The sequence below is a fragment of the Pteronotus mesoamericanus genome, unplaced genomic scaffold (assembly GCF_021234165.1).
Source record: "Pteronotus mesoamericanus isolate MK-2021 breed Mesoamerican mustached bat unplaced genomic scaffold, CSHL_Meso_final contig_182, whole genome shotgun sequence".
Classification (NCBI taxonomy): Eukaryota; Metazoa; Chordata; class Mammalia; order Chiroptera; family Mormoopidae; genus Pteronotus; species Pteronotus mesoamericanus.
The window spans coordinates 17,281,424-17,304,962 of NW_026555078.1; the positions used below are offsets into that span (position 1 = coordinate 17,281,424).

Consider the following 23,539-nt stretch of genomic DNA (forward strand, 5'->3'; position numbering starts at 1 on the left):
AGGCTATCGAGGCCACCTGAAAGGCCAGTGACAGCCTGCTGCTCCTCGAAGGGCAGGTGGTCTGTGTGGGTCCCCCCAACCCTTTCAGCTCCATCCTGGTGAGAGAACTGTATTCTAAGGGCAAAGACCATTTTGTTTTTCTCTATCTGGGTCTTTTAAAATAAAAAACTACTTGCTGCACAATTAACACTGAATGGGTAGCATTAAAGATACAAGGTTTCAAGGAAGGGCCTCACTCTTCCCAGTGACCCTCTTTCTCAGACCCTGTCTGCAGGCCACATGGCTTCATACGGTGGCGACAGTTACCCAGATGTGACTGTGAATTCTGACATTTCATAGCCTTTCCAGAAATGTATCTTGTGGGACCCACACACAGATAAGATGAGAAAAACCAATGATGCTGTTTAACCCAAGGCACTGAAAATACAGAAACTGTCACAGGGATGAAGCAATAGAGAAGACCGCCATAAAGCAGGTGACGAGCAGAAAGTGTGTATGGGGGAGGGACGGGGGGGCGGGGGGCAGGGCAGGAAGCAAATCCCCAGCACTGACCAGAGCAGCGAAGGCCTGGGAGGCTCCTCTTGGACTGGAACGGTAGCGTGGGCAGAGGGACCAGGCTCATGTGAGGTGCAGTGTCAGGGCTGGAGGCATGAGCTTTAGGGTCGAAGAGGCCTGGATTCCCCAGCAGCTCTGCCATGGACGGGCCGTGTGCTCCTGGGCAAGTCACTCGGCCTCTCTGAGCCTCCATCCCTCACCTGTCGGAGGAAGGCCCCGAGCCCTGCTGCTCAGGCTCGTGACAACGACTAAGTCCCAGCCCAGAGCCTGGGACACAGAAAGGACTCAGTAAGGGCCAGCTTCCCTGCCTGCCTTCCCGGCTGAGGCAGGATGGCAGGGATGGTGCTGCCTGGGGTACACCCAGCCTTCAGCACCCACGGGTGGAATCCGGCACAAAAGGAGACCCAAGCGAGGGGAAGCAGGTGGGGGTGCTCCGGGGCACGCAGGCTGTCAGAGAGCAGACCTGGAGTAACAGCTCTGTGGCCTCCAAATCCAGTCCTGGCCAGGCCCACAGGGTCCCTCCCCGCCGCATGAAGGAGACATTTCAACACCAGGGACCCATGAGCACCCTGGGAAGTAAACACCCAAATACCAAACATACCAGACATTCCCCCATATAAACAGGCTGCTCTGAGCGCTCCCTCCCCACCCCCTGCACCCCTCCACCAACAAAAAAGTAGGGCAGGCCGGAGACCAGACTTCACTGGGCCGGCCGGCCTGTGCCCGTGAAGCCCCTGCCTCCCCTCCCCTCACCCCTGCAGGGAGGAATGAGGAAACCCCAGGGCCCTTGTCCGATGATGCCCTCGCTGACTTGCTGTCACCCGCAGGGGCCAGGCCCTCCAGACCAGCATGTCCCCTGCGGCTTCGCTGCTGGAAACTCTGCCCTCCCCTCTCTCTCATCTTTTCTAGCCAGGCCCTCCCCCTCCACAGGCCAAGGTCTGGACCTTAGCCGCGAAATATTGGGCAGTTTCTGTGAACAGCGGACGGGGCCATCAGAGAAAATTCAAGACAAATGGTCAGTCTCGGACGACAGTTGTAAACTCTAGTCACCTCCAGGGGCCAAGTAAATGACCGTTGGGGAAGGAGGAGCGCTAGATGGGGCCACGGCCCCCACAGGGGCACCCCGACTGGCCCCAGGGCAATGCAGGCTCCGTGGGGCCGAATCTTCCAAGTTTTCAAGACTAGCTGGAAATGCGGATTTTTAAGTAAAATCTCCCAATTTTCAATGTTGGCAGTGAATTCCATTTTGAAAAGAACACCGAGTGAGCCAAACAAAACACACCTGTGGGCTGCACCGGCTGTGGGCTGCTAATTTATGACCCCTGGCAAGCAACCCCAGCGGGGACAGTCATCAGAGACCGGCCCCAGCCACCTCGACGCCATGCCGAGGCCCTACCCCAGTCGGTTCATCTCTCCTGTCCTGGCTCATCGCTCACAAACACCATGGCTCCCACTTCCCAGTAACCTTCCAACGTGAGGAGGACACCGGGGGCCTTATTTTACAGGTGAGGAGACAAGGTAACGTGTCTGCCCTATGTCTCCCAGCTGGGAAAAGACAGGGATTCCCCTCCATCACATCAGGCTTCCTCCCATCAGTGGGCTGGAGAGAAATCTCCCAGAGCCCCTCCTAGCTCTGCCGTCCCTGGGTCTTTATCCAGTCTTCAGGAGTAGTGTGGGCTTGGCTGAGGGGAGCCAGAAAGGGGCTGTCAGCAAGCACCCAGGCCAGCCTCTAGGTTTATAGATGAGGAAACAGGTCCAGGGAAGGAAAGGGATAGCGCCAAGGTTCACACTTAAGGACAGGACCTGAGACCTCAAGACAAAAACCGAAGGACACTGCTGGTCAGAACCCCTGGGTACCCTGGCTCCTCCTGACTCCCTCTTTCTGGAATGCTCCTGCTTCTCTGTCTCTTGCCTGGGATCCTCTTCCCATCCCTCATAGGCCGATGTCTCGCAGAGTCCTTGGCCTGCTGCTTTCCTCACGCACCCCCTATGGACCATGGTTTCCACGTGGTTCAACTGCCACCTACACACGAAGGCCAGCCAAATTTTATTTTCAGACTGAAACATCCAACTGCCAGCTGGACGTTCAGTCTGGATGCCCTTCGGCCCCTCAAAGTCTGTATCCTCCACTGGTGACTTCACCTCCACTCTCCCCCATGCCGTTCTCTGGGTTTAGAAGCTCAGGGCCTCCCCCCGAACCTATCCCTCTCTGTATTTCCAATTCTGAACACACAGGCCATCCAATTCTACATCCCGAATCTTCCTCAGATCTGCTCCCCACTCTCCACCCCTAGAGCTACCTGCCAGGCCTTCTCGCTCTCCTGGAACACCTCCTAGGAGACCTCCTGGCCTTGCATGATGGCCTCCTCCATCCCAGGCATCAGCGAGATCTTTCTAAGATTCAAATATGAGCCCATTATTGGCCTCTGGAGGTGGCGGGGGTGGGGGGGGCGCAGAGAGGGGAGGGTGGTCATCACCCTCAGGCCCAAGCTCCTTACTGTGTCAAGCAAGGATCCTCATGACTTCAGAGCCTACCTGCTATGGTCTTACCTCCTGTCTATCCCTACCTTATACTCCATGTTTCTGCAATGCTAAGCCTCTCTTTATACCCTATACTTCCCTAGCTCATGCTTTTGCCCCTGCAGTCCCCTGGGCTTATTCTTTGAGCTTAGCCTGCGCATTGAGCTCAAGCATCACCACCTGCAGGAAGTCCTCCTTGATATGCATCCCCTCCAGGCTGGGGAGGGTGTCCTTTTGCTCTGGGCTCCCATAGAACTCTGAGCTTATCCTGGCCCTGACTGGGATGTATTCTAGACTCAATTCCTGCTTCCTCCACTAGACTGGGATTCCCATGAGGGCAAAGTCTGTGCCTTGTTACTTTTTGTGTGCCCTGAACCTTGCCGAGTCTGCGGCTATCAGTAACGCTCAATAAATGTTTGCTAAAGGGAGGCCCGATCCACAGAACTAGTGACCTGGACAAAAGCCAAGATTCCTGCCTCCTGGTCTGGTGCCCTTTCCTCTTTACTCCAACTGCCCCCGGGGCCAGGTTATAATCAAACATATTCACCTACAAACAAACCCACACACTGGACACCACGCTCACTCAAAGCGTCAAACCAGCCCAGCCAACCACCAGGTGAAGCCTCTGAACAAGAGCTGGCAGCGGCAAGGGCTCCCCCTGCCAAGATGATTCACTCAGCTCCCCTGGCTGGGGGAGCAGGTGGATAAGCAATTGCTCACTGCACTCGGCATCCACAGGAAACGCTGGGGAGTGGCAGGGCTGTGAGCTAAGCTCTGTCCTGAGGTTCCAGAACCAAGAAGACCCAGAGACCCGCATTCCCTGCTGCACCCGCAGGCCAGGGAACTCAAGTTCAGAGAAACGGAGTGAGTCTGCCCAGGCCCCTATGTGAGACAGCAACAGTACCAACCAGAACACGCTGCTTTCTGGAAAGAGGCAGGGAACGCCTTCTTTATGAACTGAAAGCCTGACTCTAACATTGTTGGCCAGCAGAACCCACGTGGGTCCATCCAAAAGACTTCCCTGTGTGCTCTCACCTCAGCTGGATGAAGCACTGACCTTGGCCCTCCCAATCCCTACCTCTCCCCCGCGCCCCCGGCAGAAACCTTCTCTAGGGTTGAGAGAACCCACAAAACAATAGGCTGCTGGGCCTGGGGTGGGTTTTTAGGAAGAGAATAGGGAAAGGCCGTTCTCTCAGAAAGCACTGGAGAACAGCTCGGTTAAACTGCTGAGAACAGACAGCATTGTGTTTGGAACAAAGCCTGAAAAAGCCGGCTGGGCAGGGCGACACCCACTTGCGGATGGTCCTGCTAAGGACAGAGGAAGCACTGTTACTACACAAGTGAAGCAGAGGCCAAGGGACATGGGAAAAATCACCTTCGCACGCACAGAGAACCTGACATTGAAGAGAAAAAGGGACCATCATTCGCTGGAAATCCATTTGCTGCAGAAGAGCTATTTGGAGAATGAGAGCTTTTATTGTTGAAATACATCTATTTCAGGCCCATTTCATACCTGGGGTTTTGTTGAGGTTCTGTTTCCCACTAGGCAATCAATCAGTTTTCTTGTCCAATTGACAATCGCTTCAAAAGATGAGAAAAAGGAAGCAACAGAGGCCCTGACGAGACTCCCCCCACTTCCCAACAGCCAGTGCAGAGCAGACTGTATCTGGCTTCAGGGAAAAATCCATTTTCTCCCAAAGAGTTAATACATTTGAAACTGAGTCTTTAACAATAACTCAAACAAGCAGTGTGACATGCCTTGATTACACTGAGGGGAAAAACCCCAAAAACAGAGACAAGAGTTCCTGCAAAATGACTATCTATAATTAAATGAAAATGCAGTTGTTGCAAAGAATAGCTCTGAACAGGGACGTTCTGAAAGTCCCGAGTTGGCCCAAGCAGAAGAATATTTCAAGTTCCACCATCCTATTAAAGCTTCGAAAGTCATTTGTCTTTCATCATGAAGGTGAAAAGCAAGGTCCTTGGCTTAATTATTCTCCACCAACGCAGTTCCGTTTAATCTGTATGCAGGCTGTGGAGCTAACATACAGATTTCAGCCAATTGCTTTCAGGCACGAGACACAGATAATAGATAAACTGCCCGGCAGAACGGTGTCCTCTACTTTGCAGGTCCTGAACTGATAAAAATCCCACCCAGGTGACGTGGCCAGACAAATTCACTGCCAGGGATACCCGGTTTGGAGGATGGAAGAATGACTTCACCGTGAGTGATATATGTAATGAAATGGATGCAAATAAAGCTCAGAGATGGGGGAGGGTGCTGCAGAGCACCCAGGCAGGTGAAGGGTGGGGTGGCGAGGCACAGAGTAGAAAGCTCCCCCAACCCAGTTCTTAGACCAGAGCCACTGAGAATTCCTGGTCAGATACAGCAAATGGCAGCGCCTTTGGCATCAGAACAGTTTGTCAGATTCTCCCTTCAGAAGCAATAAAGAGGCCAGCCTACTGATAAACTCGGCAGCTTAATTAATTAGGAAGTCCCTTAGGGTGTGAATGCTGGCAGCAGGGAGGATCTCAAGACCTGTAAATAACTGGTTTGGAAATGCTACAGTGTTTGCTGACTCAGAGCACCTTGCCATACAAAGATTCAGGTGCCACACACATTAATGAATCCTCGATGGTGTGTGGGTCCCTCCAAAAAGCTTGAGATCAGTTTGGCAATAAACGTGGTTTTGGACACTGGTAGCCACTCTCAGAGACAGTCATTGCCACTCAGAGCTGGTACGGTCAGGTCATCTAAAGGCAGACAGGGTCAGCATCCCCCCGGAGGGCTTGCTACCTCACAAACTTCTGGGTGTCACCCACTAGAATCTGCTTCAGTAGTTTAGGGTGAGACCCAAGAATCTGCACTTCCAACCAGCTCCCAGATGCTGGTGCCGCTGGTCTGCGGACCCCACTCTGAGTGGTGCCGATGTAAACCAATAGATTTCAGATTGGTTTCAACAGTGGAAGGCTCTTGGCTGAAATGATAACATATTAAATAATGGCCATATAATATATTTGTTATAGTCCTTCACTGAGAATAATCCAGTGAGTTGTGGTTGATACAAAACTTTTAACTCAGAGGTTATGGGAGATGATTACAGGTTCCTGACAGCCTCATGATCCAAAGGATTCCTGTCTTATGTTTTCCTTCCACACACAGATCAATAGTTACAAAGAGTATATGTGTGTGTGTGTACACACATGCATATATATGTACACACACATAGTCATGCATTCCATGTTGGTCAACGATGAACCGCATCTACAACAGTGGTCCCATAAGACTGTATTGGAGCTGAAAAATTCCTGTCACCTAGTGACATCATAGCTGTCCTACCCCGTCGAAGCACACACATTGCTCAGGTGTTTGTGGTGACGCTGGTGTAAACAAACCTACCGGGCTGCCAGTGGTATAAAAGTGTAGCACTCACAATTATGTACAGTGCGAACGCTCGATCACGGTAATGAATAACTGTTACTGGGGTATGTATTCACTGTATTTTTAACTGTTATTTTAGTGTGTACTCTTTCTACTTATAAAAAAGTGTGCTGTAAAACAGTATGCCATGTTATGCTAGCAGCAGCCTCATACATTTCACATTTACTGCAAGTCTTGAACCATTTTCCCTTGTTTGATTTAATCTTGTGTTGTTTTGCACAGAAACACGCTATAGAGGCTTACAGCCTAGCAGCAATAGGCTACAGTACATAACCTAGGTGTGTAGGAGGCTGTACCATCCAGGTTTGTGCAAGTGCACTCAGTGACGTTAGCACAATGACAAGATGGCCTAACGCCGCATTTCTCAGAACGTACCCCTGACATCCATTAAGCATCGCGTGACTGTATATGTAAATAATGTTTTATCACCTGGCCTTGCACTCTCAGGATGCTCATCAGTTCAAGAAAAGTAGCAGGAAGAGCTTTATTCTGAAGTCTATGCAAAATAGATTGACCTGGCACCAGAGGTTACCTTGGCAGTGCTCGCCAAGGTGTTAGCCTTAATGAATAATAGGTATTAGCATGCGTGTGGATCTAGCTTTAAAAAAATAAAAGAGTAGATAAAATTATGCTTTAAAAATGACCCCAGCAAGTTACTTAAGTCTCTCTGAGCCTTGATTCCCTAATTAATGGTAATAATAACATCCACTTCATAGGGTAATTGAATAGATCAAAGGAGATTACGTTCATAAAAGCAGTTTGCAAACCATAAAGTGGGTTGCTCAAGTGAGCCTTCAGTCCTGGATGCAGACATCCTCACTCCTTCAAAGACCTGGGCCAGTTTATACTGAACCAGGGGTTTCAACCAATGACTACAGGCTAGAACCCCCTGCAGGCCCCAACCAGACCAACTGAATCAAAATCCCTGGGTTCCGCGTCGGTATTTCTGTGACGGCTCTCCAGGGTGCTCTAGTGAGTAGCCAGGATCACTCCCTATTTCCTCCTGAGTTCCACACAAAATCCTGCCAAATGGCTCCCCATTGCTGCTGGATGGCCACTAGCAATCAAAAAGAAAAAGAAAATGCCCCTAACCAGATCCTGACCTTTCCGCTGCTGTTGGCAGGAAAGGGAGTTTTAATAACTTTAGCTACTAATTCTGGAGCACAGATAGATGCTGGGCGATGTACATACATTATCCCTTTTAATCCTCCCCATACCTCTGTGGGGTATGTACCATTCTTCCCTGTTTTTTTAAATAGCTTTCTAGAGATACCACACAGCATACAATTTGCCCTCTTAAAGTATACAATTCAACAGCTTTCAGTATATTCCCAAAGTTGTGACTATCACCAGTCATTTTTAGAACATTTTCCTCACCTCCAAAAGACACCCCACACCCCTTTGGTGTTACCCCCCCCCCCCCCAATTTCTCCCATCTCCCCCAGCCCTAGGCACCAGGGACCTGGTTTCCCTTCCTGTCTGTATGGGTTCACCTATTCTGCACATTTCACAGCAATGGAATCCTGTCATACATGGCCCTTCGTGACTGGCTTCTTTCACTTAACATACTGTTTTCAAGGTTCATGCATGCTGTAGTGTGGGTCAGCACTTCGTTCCTTTTTATGGCCAAATAATATTCCATTGGACGGATATATCACATTTCATCAACCCATTCATCATATGATCGACATTTGGGTTGTTTCCACTTTTGAGGTATTATGACTAATGCGACTATGAGCCTTATATACAAGTTTTTGTGTGAGCATGTTCTCCTTTCTATTGACTGTATACTGGTGGCAACACTGCTGTCATATGTTATGGGTATATGTTTAGCTTTCCAAGGGCCTGCCAGGCCTTTTCCCAGAGTGGTCACACCATTGCACGCTCCTGCCAGCAGTTCAAGAGGATCACCACTTCTCCCCAAACTCATCAACGCCTGTGATTGTCTGTCTTTTTTTTAATTATGGCCATCCCAGGGGGTGCGAAGTGGTATGTCATAGCGGTTTTGGTTTGTACATCCCTGATGGCTGCCGATGTTGAGCATCTCTTCTTGTGCTTATTAGCCATTTCCATACCTTCTTGGGAGAAATATACATTCAGATACTTTGCTCACTTTTCAATGGGACTATTTGGTTTTTTTTTTTTAATTATTATTGAGTTGTAATAGTTCTTTGCATCTTCTGGGTAAAAGTTCTTTATCAGATCTATAATTTGCAAAAATGGTCTCTCATTCTGTGGACTGTCTTTTTACTTTGCATCCTTTAAAGCCCAGTTTTTCATTTTGATGATGTCCCATTGTCTATTTTTTATTTTGTTGCTTGTGTCTTTGGTGTCATATCTAATCCAAAGTCAGAAAGATTTATTGCTGTTTTCTTCTAAGAGCTTTGCAGTTTTAGCTCTTACATTAGGTCTTTGATCCATTTTGAGTTAACTTTTGTATATGTTGTCAGATAGGGGTCAATCTCCTCCCCTTCCACTTCTACAACAAAGGAAATTGAAGCTCAAATGTCTGGTAACCTCTCCAGAGCTAAACCATTCCAAAGCAGCAGCCCTGCATGGCTTCCAAAGAGCCAAGGTCCGAAATCGGTGGTGGTTGGGAGAGGAGGCGAGGGGGGCGGGGAGCACTAGGGAGGCAAACCCTGGAGGAGCCGGTCACCCAGAACACACACATCCACTATTCTTAGTTAAGGGGCCGCTGCAGCCACAGAACAGAGCAGAGTCAACGAGTCCCAGCATAGGGCAGGGTGTGAGTAGCCTCAAGGGGGCGCTAAAGCCAGAGGAGGCCCCGGGCCTCACTCCCAGCCCCTCCACAGCCTGCCCAAGTCTGCCCAAATGTCCTCCTAGTCATGAAGCTCTGTCCTCAGCCCAAGTTGCCCTGTGTCTTTGGGGCATAGAAGAGGGGAAGGAGACTTGGCTGACCCCAGAGTCGTTCAGCCAGAGGAGATCACCTGTGAGAGGGCTCAGTTTCCCATGTTGACAGTGGACCTGGGGATACCAAAGGGAGAGGGCCAGCACTGGCAGGAAAGGCCACTTGGTAGGGCTGCTAAAGAAAACTGATGGTTCATGGAAATCCAGCAATGACCTTAACATCACAGGAAACAAGATAAGGGGCCACATGAGGCAGCTTAGGGGAAACCAGCTTAGGGGAAACCAGCTTAGGGGCTCTTAGGATGGAAGAGCCTTTTCATTTACAGCTTGTGATGGAAACCACAACTCGGGCTGCGTCTGCACTGCGTCAGCAGCCAGAAACAGGAGGGTCTGCTCGCTCTCCTGAAGCCCAGGTCGCAGGTGCAACCCACCGGAAAGGCCCATGCTGCCAGCATTTGCAGTGCCATTCACTGCGCATGGACTTCGGCCTAATAAAGTAACTTACAGAGAGGGATTGTGCTCTAGTCAAGGTTATCTTCACAGCCAGTGCCCCACTTAACCTTCACAATAAAACTCCGGGAGTTTTAGTTTCCTCCCTCTACAGAGGAAAAAATTGACGCTCAGAAAAGACCAGCTGACTTAGCCAATCTCATAGAGGGAGTGAGCAAAGGAGCCAGACTTTGAACCCAGAAGCTTGAACCCAACCCAGAGCTCCTCCCAGGCCCCGGAAACAGCCCCTCTGGTTGGGAAGCCGGGACGGTGTCCTGCTCCCGTGTCACGTGGGCACCTCCAGGCACTGAGGCCACGCAGCTCCAAGGGCAAAACACCCTCAAGGAAATGAAAGCCCAAGTAACAGTTTTGAATAAATCACAAAACTAATTTGCATAATTGACACATTTGAAAAGTAAATCATAACCACATCTTACATTTCATGTGTATCTCAGTTAAGCAGCCGGCTTGATGGGCAACCCTTCCCCCGGGTGAGTTCATTTAACCATCACAGCAACACTGACAGGTAGACACTAATAGTGATCCCATATTAAGACAGAGAATCTAAGAAGGCAGCATGGGGCTCCCTGAACTTTTCAGAGGTATTTGATTTCTGCTAAGAACATACATAGCTAGCCATATCCCCACCATCATCTCTGCAAAGGACCCTGTGTTAGGATGACAGCAGGTATGACCAACCTGTGATGTTAAACAAGAGCGTCAGGCCCCCTGTGAATGCTCAGGGTAAGGCATCGAGTCGGACTCAATACCATAGGGGGCAATGTTAAACACAGTCAAAGCTGCTTTTAGCTATCGCTCATTCTCCCTCAAATTAAACTATTAAGGGAAGAGAAAGCTAACAGCTTTTTAAAATGTGCTAACGGAATTAAAATGGAAATTCAGCATTTCAAAGACGAGTCAGGAGATTCTGTTCCAAGAAAGGGACAGATTGGACCTCTCTGCCAAACAAGTATGAGACAGAAAAAGCGTCTGAGTCAGGGGAAGAAAGCCAATGCTATTCCGAAGAGCCACAAATTAAAAACCAATTATGCAAGGCTTGCTAAAAAATGTCAGTGGGCTGTCTTTATGTTTTAAATCACTAACAACACAAGCGTGCTTACACCAACATTTACCCAGCACATCAGCTGGTGGGGGGCAACTTTTTATGCTCAGGCTAAACATGGTGAACACTTTGGTCTTTTTGGTGAACAAACTCTGGGAAACAATCTGCGGCTGAGAGTGAGCACACCTTCCAAGAAAACCGTGTATAGTCCACAGGTTCAAATTCACATTTCCTCCTAAGGTGAAAACTTTCTAAATGTCCTTTGGGGCCCCTGGGGCAGCTGGAAAATGACCGGCGTGAAATCCACAAACAGCTAACTCTCCTCTCCTGCTCTGAGGATGACAAGGAGCTGTGTCCAGCCGGTCGACGCGGGGAACACATGCTACAAAGGCAGAATATGAGGGGAGGCGCGCACCCATCCCTCCCAGGGGAGCCCGCGGAGTGCTCCCTGACAAGGAACAGAAGAGCCTTAGGAGACATAAAATAAACAAAGTCACCCCTGAACCTAAACAACACGCAGATTCCCAGACTCTGCCTTCAGAGATTCTGAGTCCATGGGCCCCGGGGCAGGGGTGCGGGGTATTGGAAATCTGCATTTATAAGAAGTTTTCCAAGCGATTTGATGATAAGCCAAGTTTGGGAATGGTTGCCTTGCTTTTCATTGTGCCCTTTTTTTCTGCCTGAAGTCACTGAAGTGCAGAAACAGCAAAGCAAATGGACAACGCTTGGAGGTAAGAATTCAGAGGGGTAGAAATCAAGGTAGAGAACGTTTAAGTGATTTGCCAAGTTGACAGAGCTAATTAATGTTTAAAACAACAAGCATGTATTGAACATACAGTCTGTGCAAGATGCTGCACACAGTCTGATGGAAGTAAAAAGAAACATAAGATCTAGTCCCTGTCCTTGGGATCTGAACATAGGACGCAAACTCAAAACAGGCTGGCGATACAGACAGGATGCAGTGGGCTGGGTATAAGGCAACAGGGAGTAGTGGGACCTGTGGTAAAGTAATGCTAATACTGTGAGCATCTGGTACTCAGCTGTAGCTTTCATTGCATGTAAGGGTGTGGGCCTAGAGTGGCCAGATAGTCTGGTTTTTAAAAAGAAGCCAGAAAGTTCACATTTCCTGGCTTTTAAATATAGCAACTCATTCAATTAAAAAAAAAAAAAAAAGGAAAAAACCCCCACAGTGTGAGGGCCAAACGAGATTCATCTGCAGGCTGACTCCTGCTCACGGAATGACAGTTTACAGCCTCTTTCCTGAAAGGTCATCCAGTCCAACCGCCCTTGAACTTGAGTATCCTCTAGAGCCCCGCAGTGGCACAGAGGGTGAGGGGGCCCACATAGCAGGTGGTTAGGTAAGTGTCCAGCTTGTAAGTGTGTGCAAGGGTAGAGCTTCTGGCCTTCCCCCTTCCCCGCAGCCGAGCTGAAAATGCATTCCAGGCCCAGGGACAGGGTGTGGCCCCAGCAGCCCACTCATAGATGACCCAGGAAGGACCAAAATCTTCAGGCCAGTAGGGGTTGTTTGAGGAGTCCAGCTGGAACGGACTACAGAATAAAAAGTGTAGGAAGGAAAGCTCTAGGGGAAAGGAAAGAAGAACAAAAAGGGAAGAAAGAAAGAAGAGGGAAAAAAGGGTTGGGGGCGGTAGAAAAGGATATAGGAGGGATAAACAGTGATGGGAAGAGACTTAACCTGGGGTGGTGAACATGCAAGACAATATACAGATGATACACAGGGTCCAGCACAAATAATGCCCCTTTCTTATTACAAAATCTTTTGTTACAAAATCATAAGCACTTAATACTGTAATATAACAATATCACACTTAAGCACACTATATGACATTTTAGGTGAAATGTCCAAACTGGTGCCCATCTTGTGCGAGACATTCACATACCCTACCAAACACACTCGAGCAAGCATTACTTCTACCAGACTCTGTATTATAGAATTGTAACACCCGAAACCTACATTATTTTATTAACCAATGTCACCCCAGTAAAGTCCATTTAAAAAAGAGAAAAAGACAAGAAAGAGCATGGGCTCTAAAAATTCCAAAACCCACACAACATACCCCCAGATCCTAGTCAACCATCAAAATCAACAGTATGGCCACTCACCATCCACTTGGTCTGCTTAATTTTCCTTCACAATACTATAGCCAGTCTTTCCTACTGTATATTAATTTGCTTACTCTTATTTCTCGATGCCCCCACTAAAATAAACAGTTCCAAGAAAAAGGCAGAGGAGGAGCTTATCTACTTTGTTTATGGTTCAGTTCCCAGTGTCTGGCACAGAGCCTTGCACATAGTAGGTAGGTGCTTAGCAAGTATCTGTTGGACAAATGGACTACGGCAAGCAGATGGTACCAAAACAGCTTAGCATTACATGTCAAGCACATAGTAATAACAACAGCACATGGTACCTATCATTTACAAACCTATCGTTTTACTTAATTCTTCCAGCTTTCTTTTACCAAACTGCTTCATGCGTTTGCATCTGGCCCAAGAGACTGCTGTCCTCTGCAAGGTGGACAGTCCACGAGCCCGTGCAGCCAGAGCTGCCTGCACAGCGGCTCGGCCCACTCTCTCTCCAGGCCCTGGGAGACAACGCAGCCCCAGAACTGCCGGGCTCAGCGCTAATCGGGCCGTGTCATCAAAATGATCCAGTGTTCTGAGGCCGGCTTCGTTCCACCCCACCCCCTTCCTCAGCCTGACAGGGAGGCAGCCGCAGCATAAGGTTAACTAACGTTTTGGCTCTGATGCGAGCTTCCCAGCTGCATGACCTTGGTCCTCTCCAAGCCTTGTTACCCTCATCCATCATGTGGGCATAACAATAACAATAGTAACAATAATTACTTCCAAGGGTTCTTGCGCAAGTCCGATGAGATATTTCACAGCGCCATGCCTGGTGCCTGGCTCAGCGCAACTGAGACAAGGCTATTTCAGCAGCAGCCTCGTTTCATCACCCCAGAGCCACTTTCCAGTGCCAGGAGCCTGGGTGACTGGACTGTCCCCTCCTCCCTGGACCTCACTCATATTCCTCTCCTCTAACATGGGAAAAAGCCAGTCGCCAGGATCAGGTAAGGAATAAACGAGATCATCCATGTTAAACACACAGCACAGGGCCTGGTACATAGTCGACGCTTAATGCACATGGGTAGTGTCTTTTGTAATTCAAGCAACTTTACTAATCTAAAATGCCTATGTGAAAATCCACCTGAGGTGGTTTACCATGTGCAAATACATCTTTGGGACATTGGGTTCTGCGGTAGCAAATTTCTCTCTCCAGCTGCATCGTCGCTCTAAGATGGAGCACCCCCATCCCCAACCACCCACCCGCCTTGAGTCTGACCTAGGAAGCATTTGGAGGTCAGTTCCCAGTGCAGGGCCGACCTTACTTTTACTTCACGCCAGCACAGTCTGCTTCTCCCCCCGCAATGCTGCCGTCTGACAGGAGGGAGAGGACATGCAAATCGGCCCTAACACCGGCTGGTTATTTTCGTGGCCTGGATGGTGTGTGTTTGTGGGCGCCTGTGAAGACAGCACATCGCTGTCAGGTACAGGGCATGTGCCACAAGTTGGGGGAGGCTGTGAAATGTAAAAATACTCGACCCAAATAAAAACCTTGTCCTCCCAAAAAAGAAGGCGCTGCCAGCACCTTTTGCAGAGAGAAGATGTGGTAACTGCACCCTGCAGGCAACTCTTTGGACACCCCGCCCCATCTAAGACTTTTTTCATCAATGCTGCATCCTCTGCAGCCCAGGAACACTGCTCGGGTACCGATTTTAAATGGCAGTTACACTGCGGAACGACCCAGAAGCAGGTACTTTCAAGTTATGCGCCTGGGAAGGTGAATGACAGAGGACCAAAGACAAGGGCTCTCCAAAAAGAAAACAGAATTCTAAGTAAGCCAGGCAGTGCTATCGACAGCACATTGATCTGCAAAGTCAACTCACAAGAACATAATTACCATCAACTCTCATCTTGAAATCAACAGTCTTTAGTGGGCATCTGCAGTGCATCTAACTCAGGTGTCTGAAGTGCAAATGTCTACAGTAGGGGCCACACTGTTAAGGTAAATGAAAGCAGCTGGTGGTAACAGAAACAAAACCAACAGTGTAAAAATAAAATAAAATAAAATAAAATAATAGGGAGGCGTGGGGGCCTGAGGCAAATCGGAAAGAGGAAAGCAGACTCTCTGCAGCCCGTGTCGCTGATGCCGCGCCAGGACCAGGCAGGTATAACCAGGTCTTCTGATTTTTTAATCAAAGATTAAAATCCAACTTTTTAAGTGAAGTGTTGGTTCAAGTTTCTTTTAAAACACTGCGCAGGCCAAACAAAACACAGCTGAGAGCCAGATCCAGGATGTGAATGGCCAGTTTGCCACCCCTGACCAGGCCCCCAGCAGCCCTTCTTTGCAGTTTCAATGGTACTCCCGGGAGGAGGGCCACACAGCAGCTGCGTCCTGTACCCCACTCCCCCTGCCAGGACCCAGACACCCTTCTCCACGCAAGAGCCCCTCTCTTCGGAATGTCTAGCCCTCCGAGCTCCATCCTAAAGCCTGAGCCCCCACACAAGGGCGCCTTTGCCTGTGAACACTCCTTCTCATCAGAGCTACTAAGCACCTGATAACTTGGCTGCTTCCCGAGTCCTGTCCCCCATCTCCGCCCCCAGCCACCTCTCCGCCTCCCACCACTGGCTCCTTCTCCCTTCCAGGTGGGCAGCTATTCTACCTGGAAATGGCCCTGCTGGGGAAGTGGCTGGGGGCATTCCCAGCACTAATGTGCACCCACGCTGTGCTGGGCACTTCTGCTTCTCACCAGTCCCCAGGGAAAAGCCACTCTGCTGCAAGTAAGGCTTGTGAGAGCTGCAGCCGCAAGGAACCTGAGGAGGGAGCGCTGCACGTGTGGGTCCCCTGCCAGCATCTAAGGCCGACCACCACGGGTGGCTGAGGCCATGCGCAGCTCCGGCACCTCCTTGGGAAGAAAGGCCGTGCCATCCTTCCTCCCAGTTCCCACGTGCAGCTGTAGCCTGGGGCCAAGGGTGTTAGAACGATGACATGATGAATGATAATTTTTAAAGATAACCCAATATTGATATTCTCCTGTATGTTTTTCAAAGCCTGTGCACAGTTCCATTAACTCCCAACACACCCGAGAGATTGCTAATATTATTACTCATTATGGTTATTAATCACTCTTCCCTTGCTTTTCAAAGAACCAAAGACAGGTTCAGCGTCCTGCCCCGGCCCAGGACTTCTCAAACTTTAACGTGTCCCTGAATTCCCCAGGGGAACTTACAAAAATGCAGATGCTGTTTCAGAAGGTCTAGGGTGGAGCCCGAGATTCTGCATTTTTAACACACCATGGGGAGGCATGGATGCTCCTGGTCCTCGGACCCCATGTTGAACAGCAACACTTAGGTCCCACGGCGGGCGGGTGTAGGGTTAGACCTGGGGCTCTAACCGAGGCGTCTTACCCTTGGGTTCTGCCTGGGAAAACAAGACTCACCTCACTTTTCACGGGTTGAGGCCTCTTGCCCAGTTTCACCTCCAGGAAGTGCAAGGGGGCGATCATGGGCCCGATGTTGCGGATGTTGGCGTATTTCAGCTCCTCCGCAGTCAGGGCCGAGCTGGGGAGTCCGGTCAGGGGGCCGAGCCCGGGCAGAGAGCCCGCAGTCACGGAAGGGTCTGGGATCTGCCCTGGCATCATAGCAGGGGGAGCGGCAATGCAGCCTAGAGGAGGCGGGAGGAGAGCAGGACATGCGCTGTCAACCAGAGGAGATGCCACGAGGGCTTCAGCCCCATGTCCTGCCAGGACCTCATCTTTTCTTTCACTAACGTCCCCCCCCAAACCCCTGCCCGACCCAGTGGCTCTTTCTGCCCTTAGATCCATTTGTTATAGAGGGAAACGTAACCCATTAATTCACATCGAGGTTATCCTTGGCACTTAAGGTAAGGCTTCATCCAACCGTCGGCTCATCGATTCCGCATTTGCTCTGTGCTTGGCATTGCATAATCCTCCCGTTAGACCCATAAGACTGGGTCAGTGCCCATGACACAGAGGAAGAAGTTGAGGCTTAGTAAGATAACTCGCTCAAAGACCGTACACAGTTAAAACAGGACGAGCTGGGATTTAAACTGTAAGGCACTGCCTCCCAAGAGAACGGATTATAACGATGGAATCTCAAGCACCTTTGCACCTGTTTAAGAGGGAGCTATTTTTGGTCTGGCATGGTGCCTCCTCTCAAATCACACATCCCGTTCTGCATACTTGTTAAGACACCCTGAATATGAAATGAAGCAAATCGAAGTTAAAGGTGAGCATGTGTGTGTGCGCCTCTGGTATCTATGATGGAAGAATCTGAGGCAAAAGAGATGGAATTAATTAGCATGTGCTTTCCCAGTGGAGACCAGTACGACAAGTCCTCCAGAGTCTCCTCTTTCTCAAAGCAAACACGCATTCTGACTGCGCCAGGCCCAGAAGGTTTGCAAGGGAAGAAAGACTCAGGCATCAAAGACATAAATTAGGTCAATACCAGAATTCTTATTTCTTCCCACTCTTTACTGGAAGGAGCTCGTGGATAAGAAATGGTCACTTCAAGGCACCGATGACAGTGCAGACAGCTTGTCTTCCAATAAAGCCAGACTTATCTGGTCCCTTCCAGGGCTCCCCCCCATCCATCCATCCATCCATCCGCCCACCCACCCAGCCAGCCATCTGACTGTTGACCACCGACAATACTATGAGTGAAGAGACACATCCTTTCTAGCGCGCCTCCTTACCACCCAGCGCCCCCCAGGCCATCTCAGAAAAGGATCTGAGAATCATTCACACTACGTTACAGTCTTAGAGCTGGAAGAGGCCCTGTGCTTATCTAAACCACATCCTCATTTTGCACGTGAGAACACTGAAGCTCAGAGAGGTTGAATGACTTGTCCAAGGTCACACAGCCAGAGCGGGAAAGAGCCAGAGCTGGACTCCTGGCCTCTGGACTTTAGAACCAAAGCTTCGTCACCTGCCCTAGTTTCTCCTCCTGGGTTCCAAGAGATGTCAGTGCAGAAGGAATGGCCTTCCAATAGCAACTTGGGTGGGAGCCCAGACATAGAAATGGCCCCTGAGACATCTCACATGTGGTGGGTCAATATGCTGTGACCCTCCCTAAATCTGAGTTGGACTTAAGTCCAGGGTCAGGGGGAGAGTCCTCCCTCCCTGCTCTGGTGCTGGGCCTGCGATGCAGAGGGCTACAAGGGGCCACATCAGGAGGCTGCCCCAGGTATGACAGATGAGCTGCACATCTCCCCAGGGAAAACAAGGAAAGGGCCAATAGAAGGACTCACTCCTGTGTGGCAAAGGGATGCCTGGGTCCAGCCGTGTGGACATTTGGCAGGCAGAAGAGGGAGACTTTAGGCCACCTGAGCCAAACTGACAACGGAAACTCACATTTCCTTCTCAGAAGAGAAAACCCTACAAAATCCCCTCTTCCAGACCTGAATGGACGATACAAGAAGTCAATGACCCCAAAAAGGATGCTTAACTGAGCTAGTCAAAATGAACAGGAGACAGGAGGCTGGAAAATGCTCTGTGCCTGGCACTTCAGCGGGACACAAACCCCAGGTACGGAGCAAAGCAAAAATAGACCAAAATCCCCTCCTTGGCCAGCAGCCCAAGGACCTCCCTGAACTGGAAGGAGCCACCCCTAGGTGGCAAAATGTGCCACGTGGCCCTTAGCAAGTGCAGGGGCGATTCCAGAGGGGTAGCAGCAGGCATGACTGGTTGTTGCCCCATGTGACCCCAGTGCCTAGCATCATCTCTGGCATAAAGAGGGCAATCGATAAATACTTACTGAATTATAAATAAACGAATGACTGAACGAACAATAACACATTCATGGCAGAGCAAAATTCAATGCGTGGGGTTAGGATCCGTCTCTGGCAGTTCAGATGCTCATTATCCACCTCCAGGTTATCCGTTCCCACAGTAGACCCCAAGAAAAACACTCCAGAGGCTTCTGTGTGTTTCCCCGCCTAAGCCATCTCTGAGAGATGGAAGCCAGACCCCACTCTGTTCCGGGAATGATAGGCTCTGCTTGCAGCTTCTGTTTATTTTCATACAGATGGTATAAATGAGACACTAACAAATGATCCCAAAATATCTGCTACTGTGGAACCCCCCTCCAAGAGGGGTAACCACCCCGTGGGAGCAGCAGCCCCATAAATTCTTGCCATTCCTGATTCCCTGTGAACCCAGCCCAACAACAACCTCACTCAGGGGATCAGGCTCCAGGCTTTCCTTTGCAGAAGCAAAAAATCCCCCTTTTTCCTTCCCCCACAAGGGCGCCCCTAACTGCTCAGATACAAACCACAAAGTCCTTAACACATGCCATTCCTAGGAGACAACCACAACAGCTGACGTTCACGAGTGAGAAGTCATCCTAACCGGCTCTGGGGGAGGGGCAGGGGGAAGAGGGAGGAGGTGGAGAGGCTGCCTTCCATAACTGGATCCTCAGTAACTGGAAAGAGCTGGCTGACAATCCAAGGCTGAAAGGCAACTTTGGTGATATGAAAAATAAAAACAATTTGATGTGATTTAGAGATCTATAAAAAGAGAAGGGGTGGGGGGTAGTGGCAGGGAACCAGTAACAGCCAAGAGGAATTTACCCACTTCAAGGAAGACAGGAAAGATGACAAGAGGTGAAATCATCTCCCAAACTGGTTGTTCCATATGGAAACAATTTAGGAGGAAAAGGAGAACTAGGCACTAAAAGCTTTAGGGGAAGAACCCAGAGTTTTCCCCGCGCCCCCCCCTTCAGGGCCCAGGAGGTCCAAAAGGAAGATAAACACCCTCCATGTCTCCATTAGTAACTAGGATGCATAAATAGAGAGCAAGCGCTATACACTGGCAGGAGACCAAAATGGGCGAATGAAGCTTGTGCCTCTAAGACAGGCCTAGAATCCAAAGACTTTGGCAATTTGGGATACTGACCAGGAATAACCTGGAAACTAGCCAATGAAAAAAACTGGGTATGCACAGATCAAGATGGGACGGACAAGCAAGGCATGAGTGAGAGAGAAAGGGTACAGGAGGTCACAGTGGGTCCTAAGCTGTTGTTGAGCTCAAGACTGAGTAATTTGATGCAAGTCCCTATAAGCCAGCTCGAGAGAAACAGGGACCAGATGGATCCATGAGGAAAGAACCTGAAGATCTGACATCAGTATCTCTCTCTCTTCTGACTTACTCAGGAACTCAGAGGCACACAGTTTGGGGCGCTGTCTTGTGCAAGCTGAGGAAAAGCCAGGAAACATTTCAAGTCCAGAAATGGACCCTACTGGGAGATAGTAACATAAAACATCATTTCAGCTGAAACAAACAAACAAAAAGGTAGAAGGAACTTAAGCATTTCCCTCTTATTTTCTTCTCGTTTACTGTATGTAAATCTGTGAGATATCATAATTTTTTAATGGGACTATCCACAAATAACAGTCTTGCTTCGATGGGTCAAACTTGTAAAGGGTTATTTTTATTAGAAAGTGCCCAATCATTGGCATCTTCATCTGGAATGGCAAAGACAGATAAAAAAAGGGGGGGAGAGCAGGTTAAGAGAAAGTTAGAATCTGCATCATGAACTTTCTCTCCATAGAAACAAAAGTGCAAGGGAGGCCTTAAAATTCCCGGGCCTCTTTGAGAAGGTTAGCTCCCCTCCAGGCAAACAGCTGGCCTCGGCTGGCATCTGGAGCCAGGAATCCGTGGGCAAGTGAGTGCAGGCAGCCTAAGGCTGCAAGGGTTAAAGTAGCGGAGGTGAGTGAGGACAGGTGAGGGGGGGGGCGGGGGCCAGGGAGTTAGTTCACAGGATCAGGCCCCAGGAGCACTTGCGGAACTGGAACTGGGAGCTGTGAGCACACACCTGGGAATTACCAAGAGCAGGTGGGAGGTCTTGAGAGCTGGGGCCTGGGAAGATTCCCAGGAGGAAAATGTGTGTTGGGGGTGAGGGGGGGCGGCGGTGGGGAGCCACAGGGGAGCAGCGCAGAAAGGTGCCAGGCGATCACAGAGAATAGTACTATCATGAATCTTGGAGACTTAAACAGCAAACCTGTTCTTGGAGATAAGGAATTAACTGGGATGATCTCTCCCCTGGAATCTGAAATTACATAACTGCTAAAAGACAAGGAGAATCAGAAGGCATGGAGCAACAGGGCAGAGAGGCACCAAGACTTGAGAACAAGGACAAGCAGCAACAGCCCCTCTCGCGAGGGGAGAGCTTGCCCCTCTCCCAGCTCTACAGGCCGGAGAGCGAGCACGTTATGGGTGGGAGCTTTGGAGCCATATCGTCTGAATGGGAAAATTAGCTCTTCCTCTACTAGCTGTGTGACCTTGGGCACATTCCCTAACCTCTCTGTGCCTCACTTTCCTCAGCTGTAAAGTGGGAATAATAATGTCATTTGCCCTGTAAGTCTGCAGAGAGGATTAAATTAGTGACAACTTGGAAAGTACCTGGAACAGCGCCTGCCCCAAGGGAGTATGAAGTCAGTACAACCACCAGGGCCTTCCTTCCTGGAGGACACCAGTGCTGGACAAGCCCTCAAAGTCGCTTCTGTACCCTTCCCACCTACCACTGACCTCCTCTTCCTACGGCCACAAAGAGGATTCCCCCAGAGGATTCTCTGCTCTCCTAATTTCCAGCTCTTTACCCTAAGGGGCCAGGACCATCATGCATCCGGGTAGTTACTGCAGAACAGAAACAAAGGGGCCAGGTCAGGGCTGTGTGCAAAGGTGCAGAAATGAGGCCTAGCACTTGCCCTTTGCCCCAGTTTCTCCTAAGGTCTCCCCCATCCTACATTCCAGAACGCAGCTGCATAGATCACTGGCACCACCAACTGGCTGCGTTTCCACCCCTGCCTCCAGAAGCAGAGGGCCCGCACTGTCTGTGTCCTTCCATCTACTTTATCCTTGCCCTGCTTAGAGGGGGTCACTCCTCACATCTTCCTAAGAAGAAAAAGGGGGGTGGTAGTGGTCAGGAGAAGCCACCACCACAGCACCCTGGCATGCATGATCCCTGCGTAGGACAAACTGGAACCCCTTCTCAGGAAAGGGACTTCCCGGGAGACCAGAGAAATGCCTTCAACAAGGCCCAGTCTAAGCACTGTCACCCCTGCCTGATGTAGGTGCTCAATAAATACATAGCAAGTTACTTCTGCCAGGAATCCTTATCCCGGGCAGCAACATGAAGCTGGGACGTTACTGCCATCCAAGAAGCCTCTGTGCTCTCTTCCCTCTTCACCCTGTCTCTGGTCCTTGGTGTCAGGAGTTCATAGCATGAAACATTCCACAGACATACGCACAGAGTGTGTGATGAATCCTTCGGCCCCCTTTTTAAAATGCCATTAGCCAGCTAAAGCTTTGGAAACGAAGCTCCACAACTGGAGTCCCATGGGCTGCCGGGGGGAAAAAAACCAGACCAGAAAAAAAAAAAAAATCCCCAGAATGGTGGGCTCTGGCTGGGCCTCCCACAGCCAGCAATGAGTGTAAAGAAACACAGGCTGAAATTCCAACCCTGGGTCGCTGAGGCATTTGTCTCTGCTGAGCTTCGAGAGGCCAAACCACACACACGCACAAGAGTGAACACACACACATACACACACAGGCACACGGAGCTTGGCAGCCCGTAAGTTCCAGAGCTGGTAACACAAGCCACGGAACCGACTGCCAAGACAAGCAACAGAACGAGCCAGGCCCAGTTTCATTGGCCACCATACGCTGCATATGGCCCGGGACGCAGCCAAAACAGTGTTCTCACCCTCCTCAAAGGCATAGGAGACCCTCTGTTTTCAAACACACCTCCACAGAGCCTTAATTAAAGGAAAATGGAAAAATAATGTGCCTGCTGCTCTCCCCCTGCTCATATAGGTATGCACACACACATATTCATACACACTCACTCTATTTTTCTCTTCCTCCCATTTCAGTTTCAAACATAATTCATTCGCATGGAAAAAAGCAAACAGCATCCTGCAACAGAAAACAGAAAAGAATGTTGCTAGCCCTTAGCCCTGGCTCTCTCTGATTGCTCAAGTTGAGCTGGAGCTGAATGAATACAGAGCAGGCCAACCTAGAGTCTACACGGCCCCGCTCTTCCCAAGCAGAGCTGGAAAACAGAAACACTGGGGAGAGAGACAGCCCATTGCAACACCAGCAGCCCTGCGACAAAGAAGGCCTGGAGAGCCTAGCCCTCCTCATCCTGCCAAGGGCTGGAAAAGCTGCCCACACAGCCTGCAAACAGGTGGGGGAGACAGATGCGGGTGGCTGCAAAAGCTAGGCAGTGAGTGAGGGAGGAGATCCTGGTCCAAATCCTTCCCTAGGGCACACCGTTTCCACTTATCAGCACATCTCCTAGGAGGTGGCCGCAAACAACCTAGGAGGAAAGTCAAAGGCCTCCACACCCATGTCTCCCAGCAGCCTTTCAAATCTCAACAGCACCCAGCTCTTTAGGAAGATTCTGGAGCTGCCTGCAACTCTGAACCAAAGCCAAAGGAGAAGGGGAACAGAAGAGTCTTTGAGAAATCCGTCCTCCCTCTTTGAAACCAGGTAAAACCTTAACCAGCC

General features: G+C 49.8%; 1 protein-coding gene across 2 annotated transcripts in view; it reads right to left on the reverse strand.

Annotated features, from left to right (window-relative positions):
- JDP2 (Jun dimerization protein 2) overlaps positions 1 to 23,539 on the reverse strand; it is a 37,789-nt gene that overhangs the window by 12,647 nt on the left and 1,603 nt on the right. For both annotated transcript variants that reach the window (XM_054567241.1, XM_054567240.1), the window contains exon 2: positions 16,451 to 16,674. In XM_054567241.1, the coding sequence (XP_054423216.1) occupies positions 16,451 to 16,651 (201 nt within the window). In that variant the 5' untranslated portion in view covers positions 16,652 to 16,674. The remainder of the gene's footprint in view (positions 1 to 16,450; positions 16,675 to 23,539) is intronic.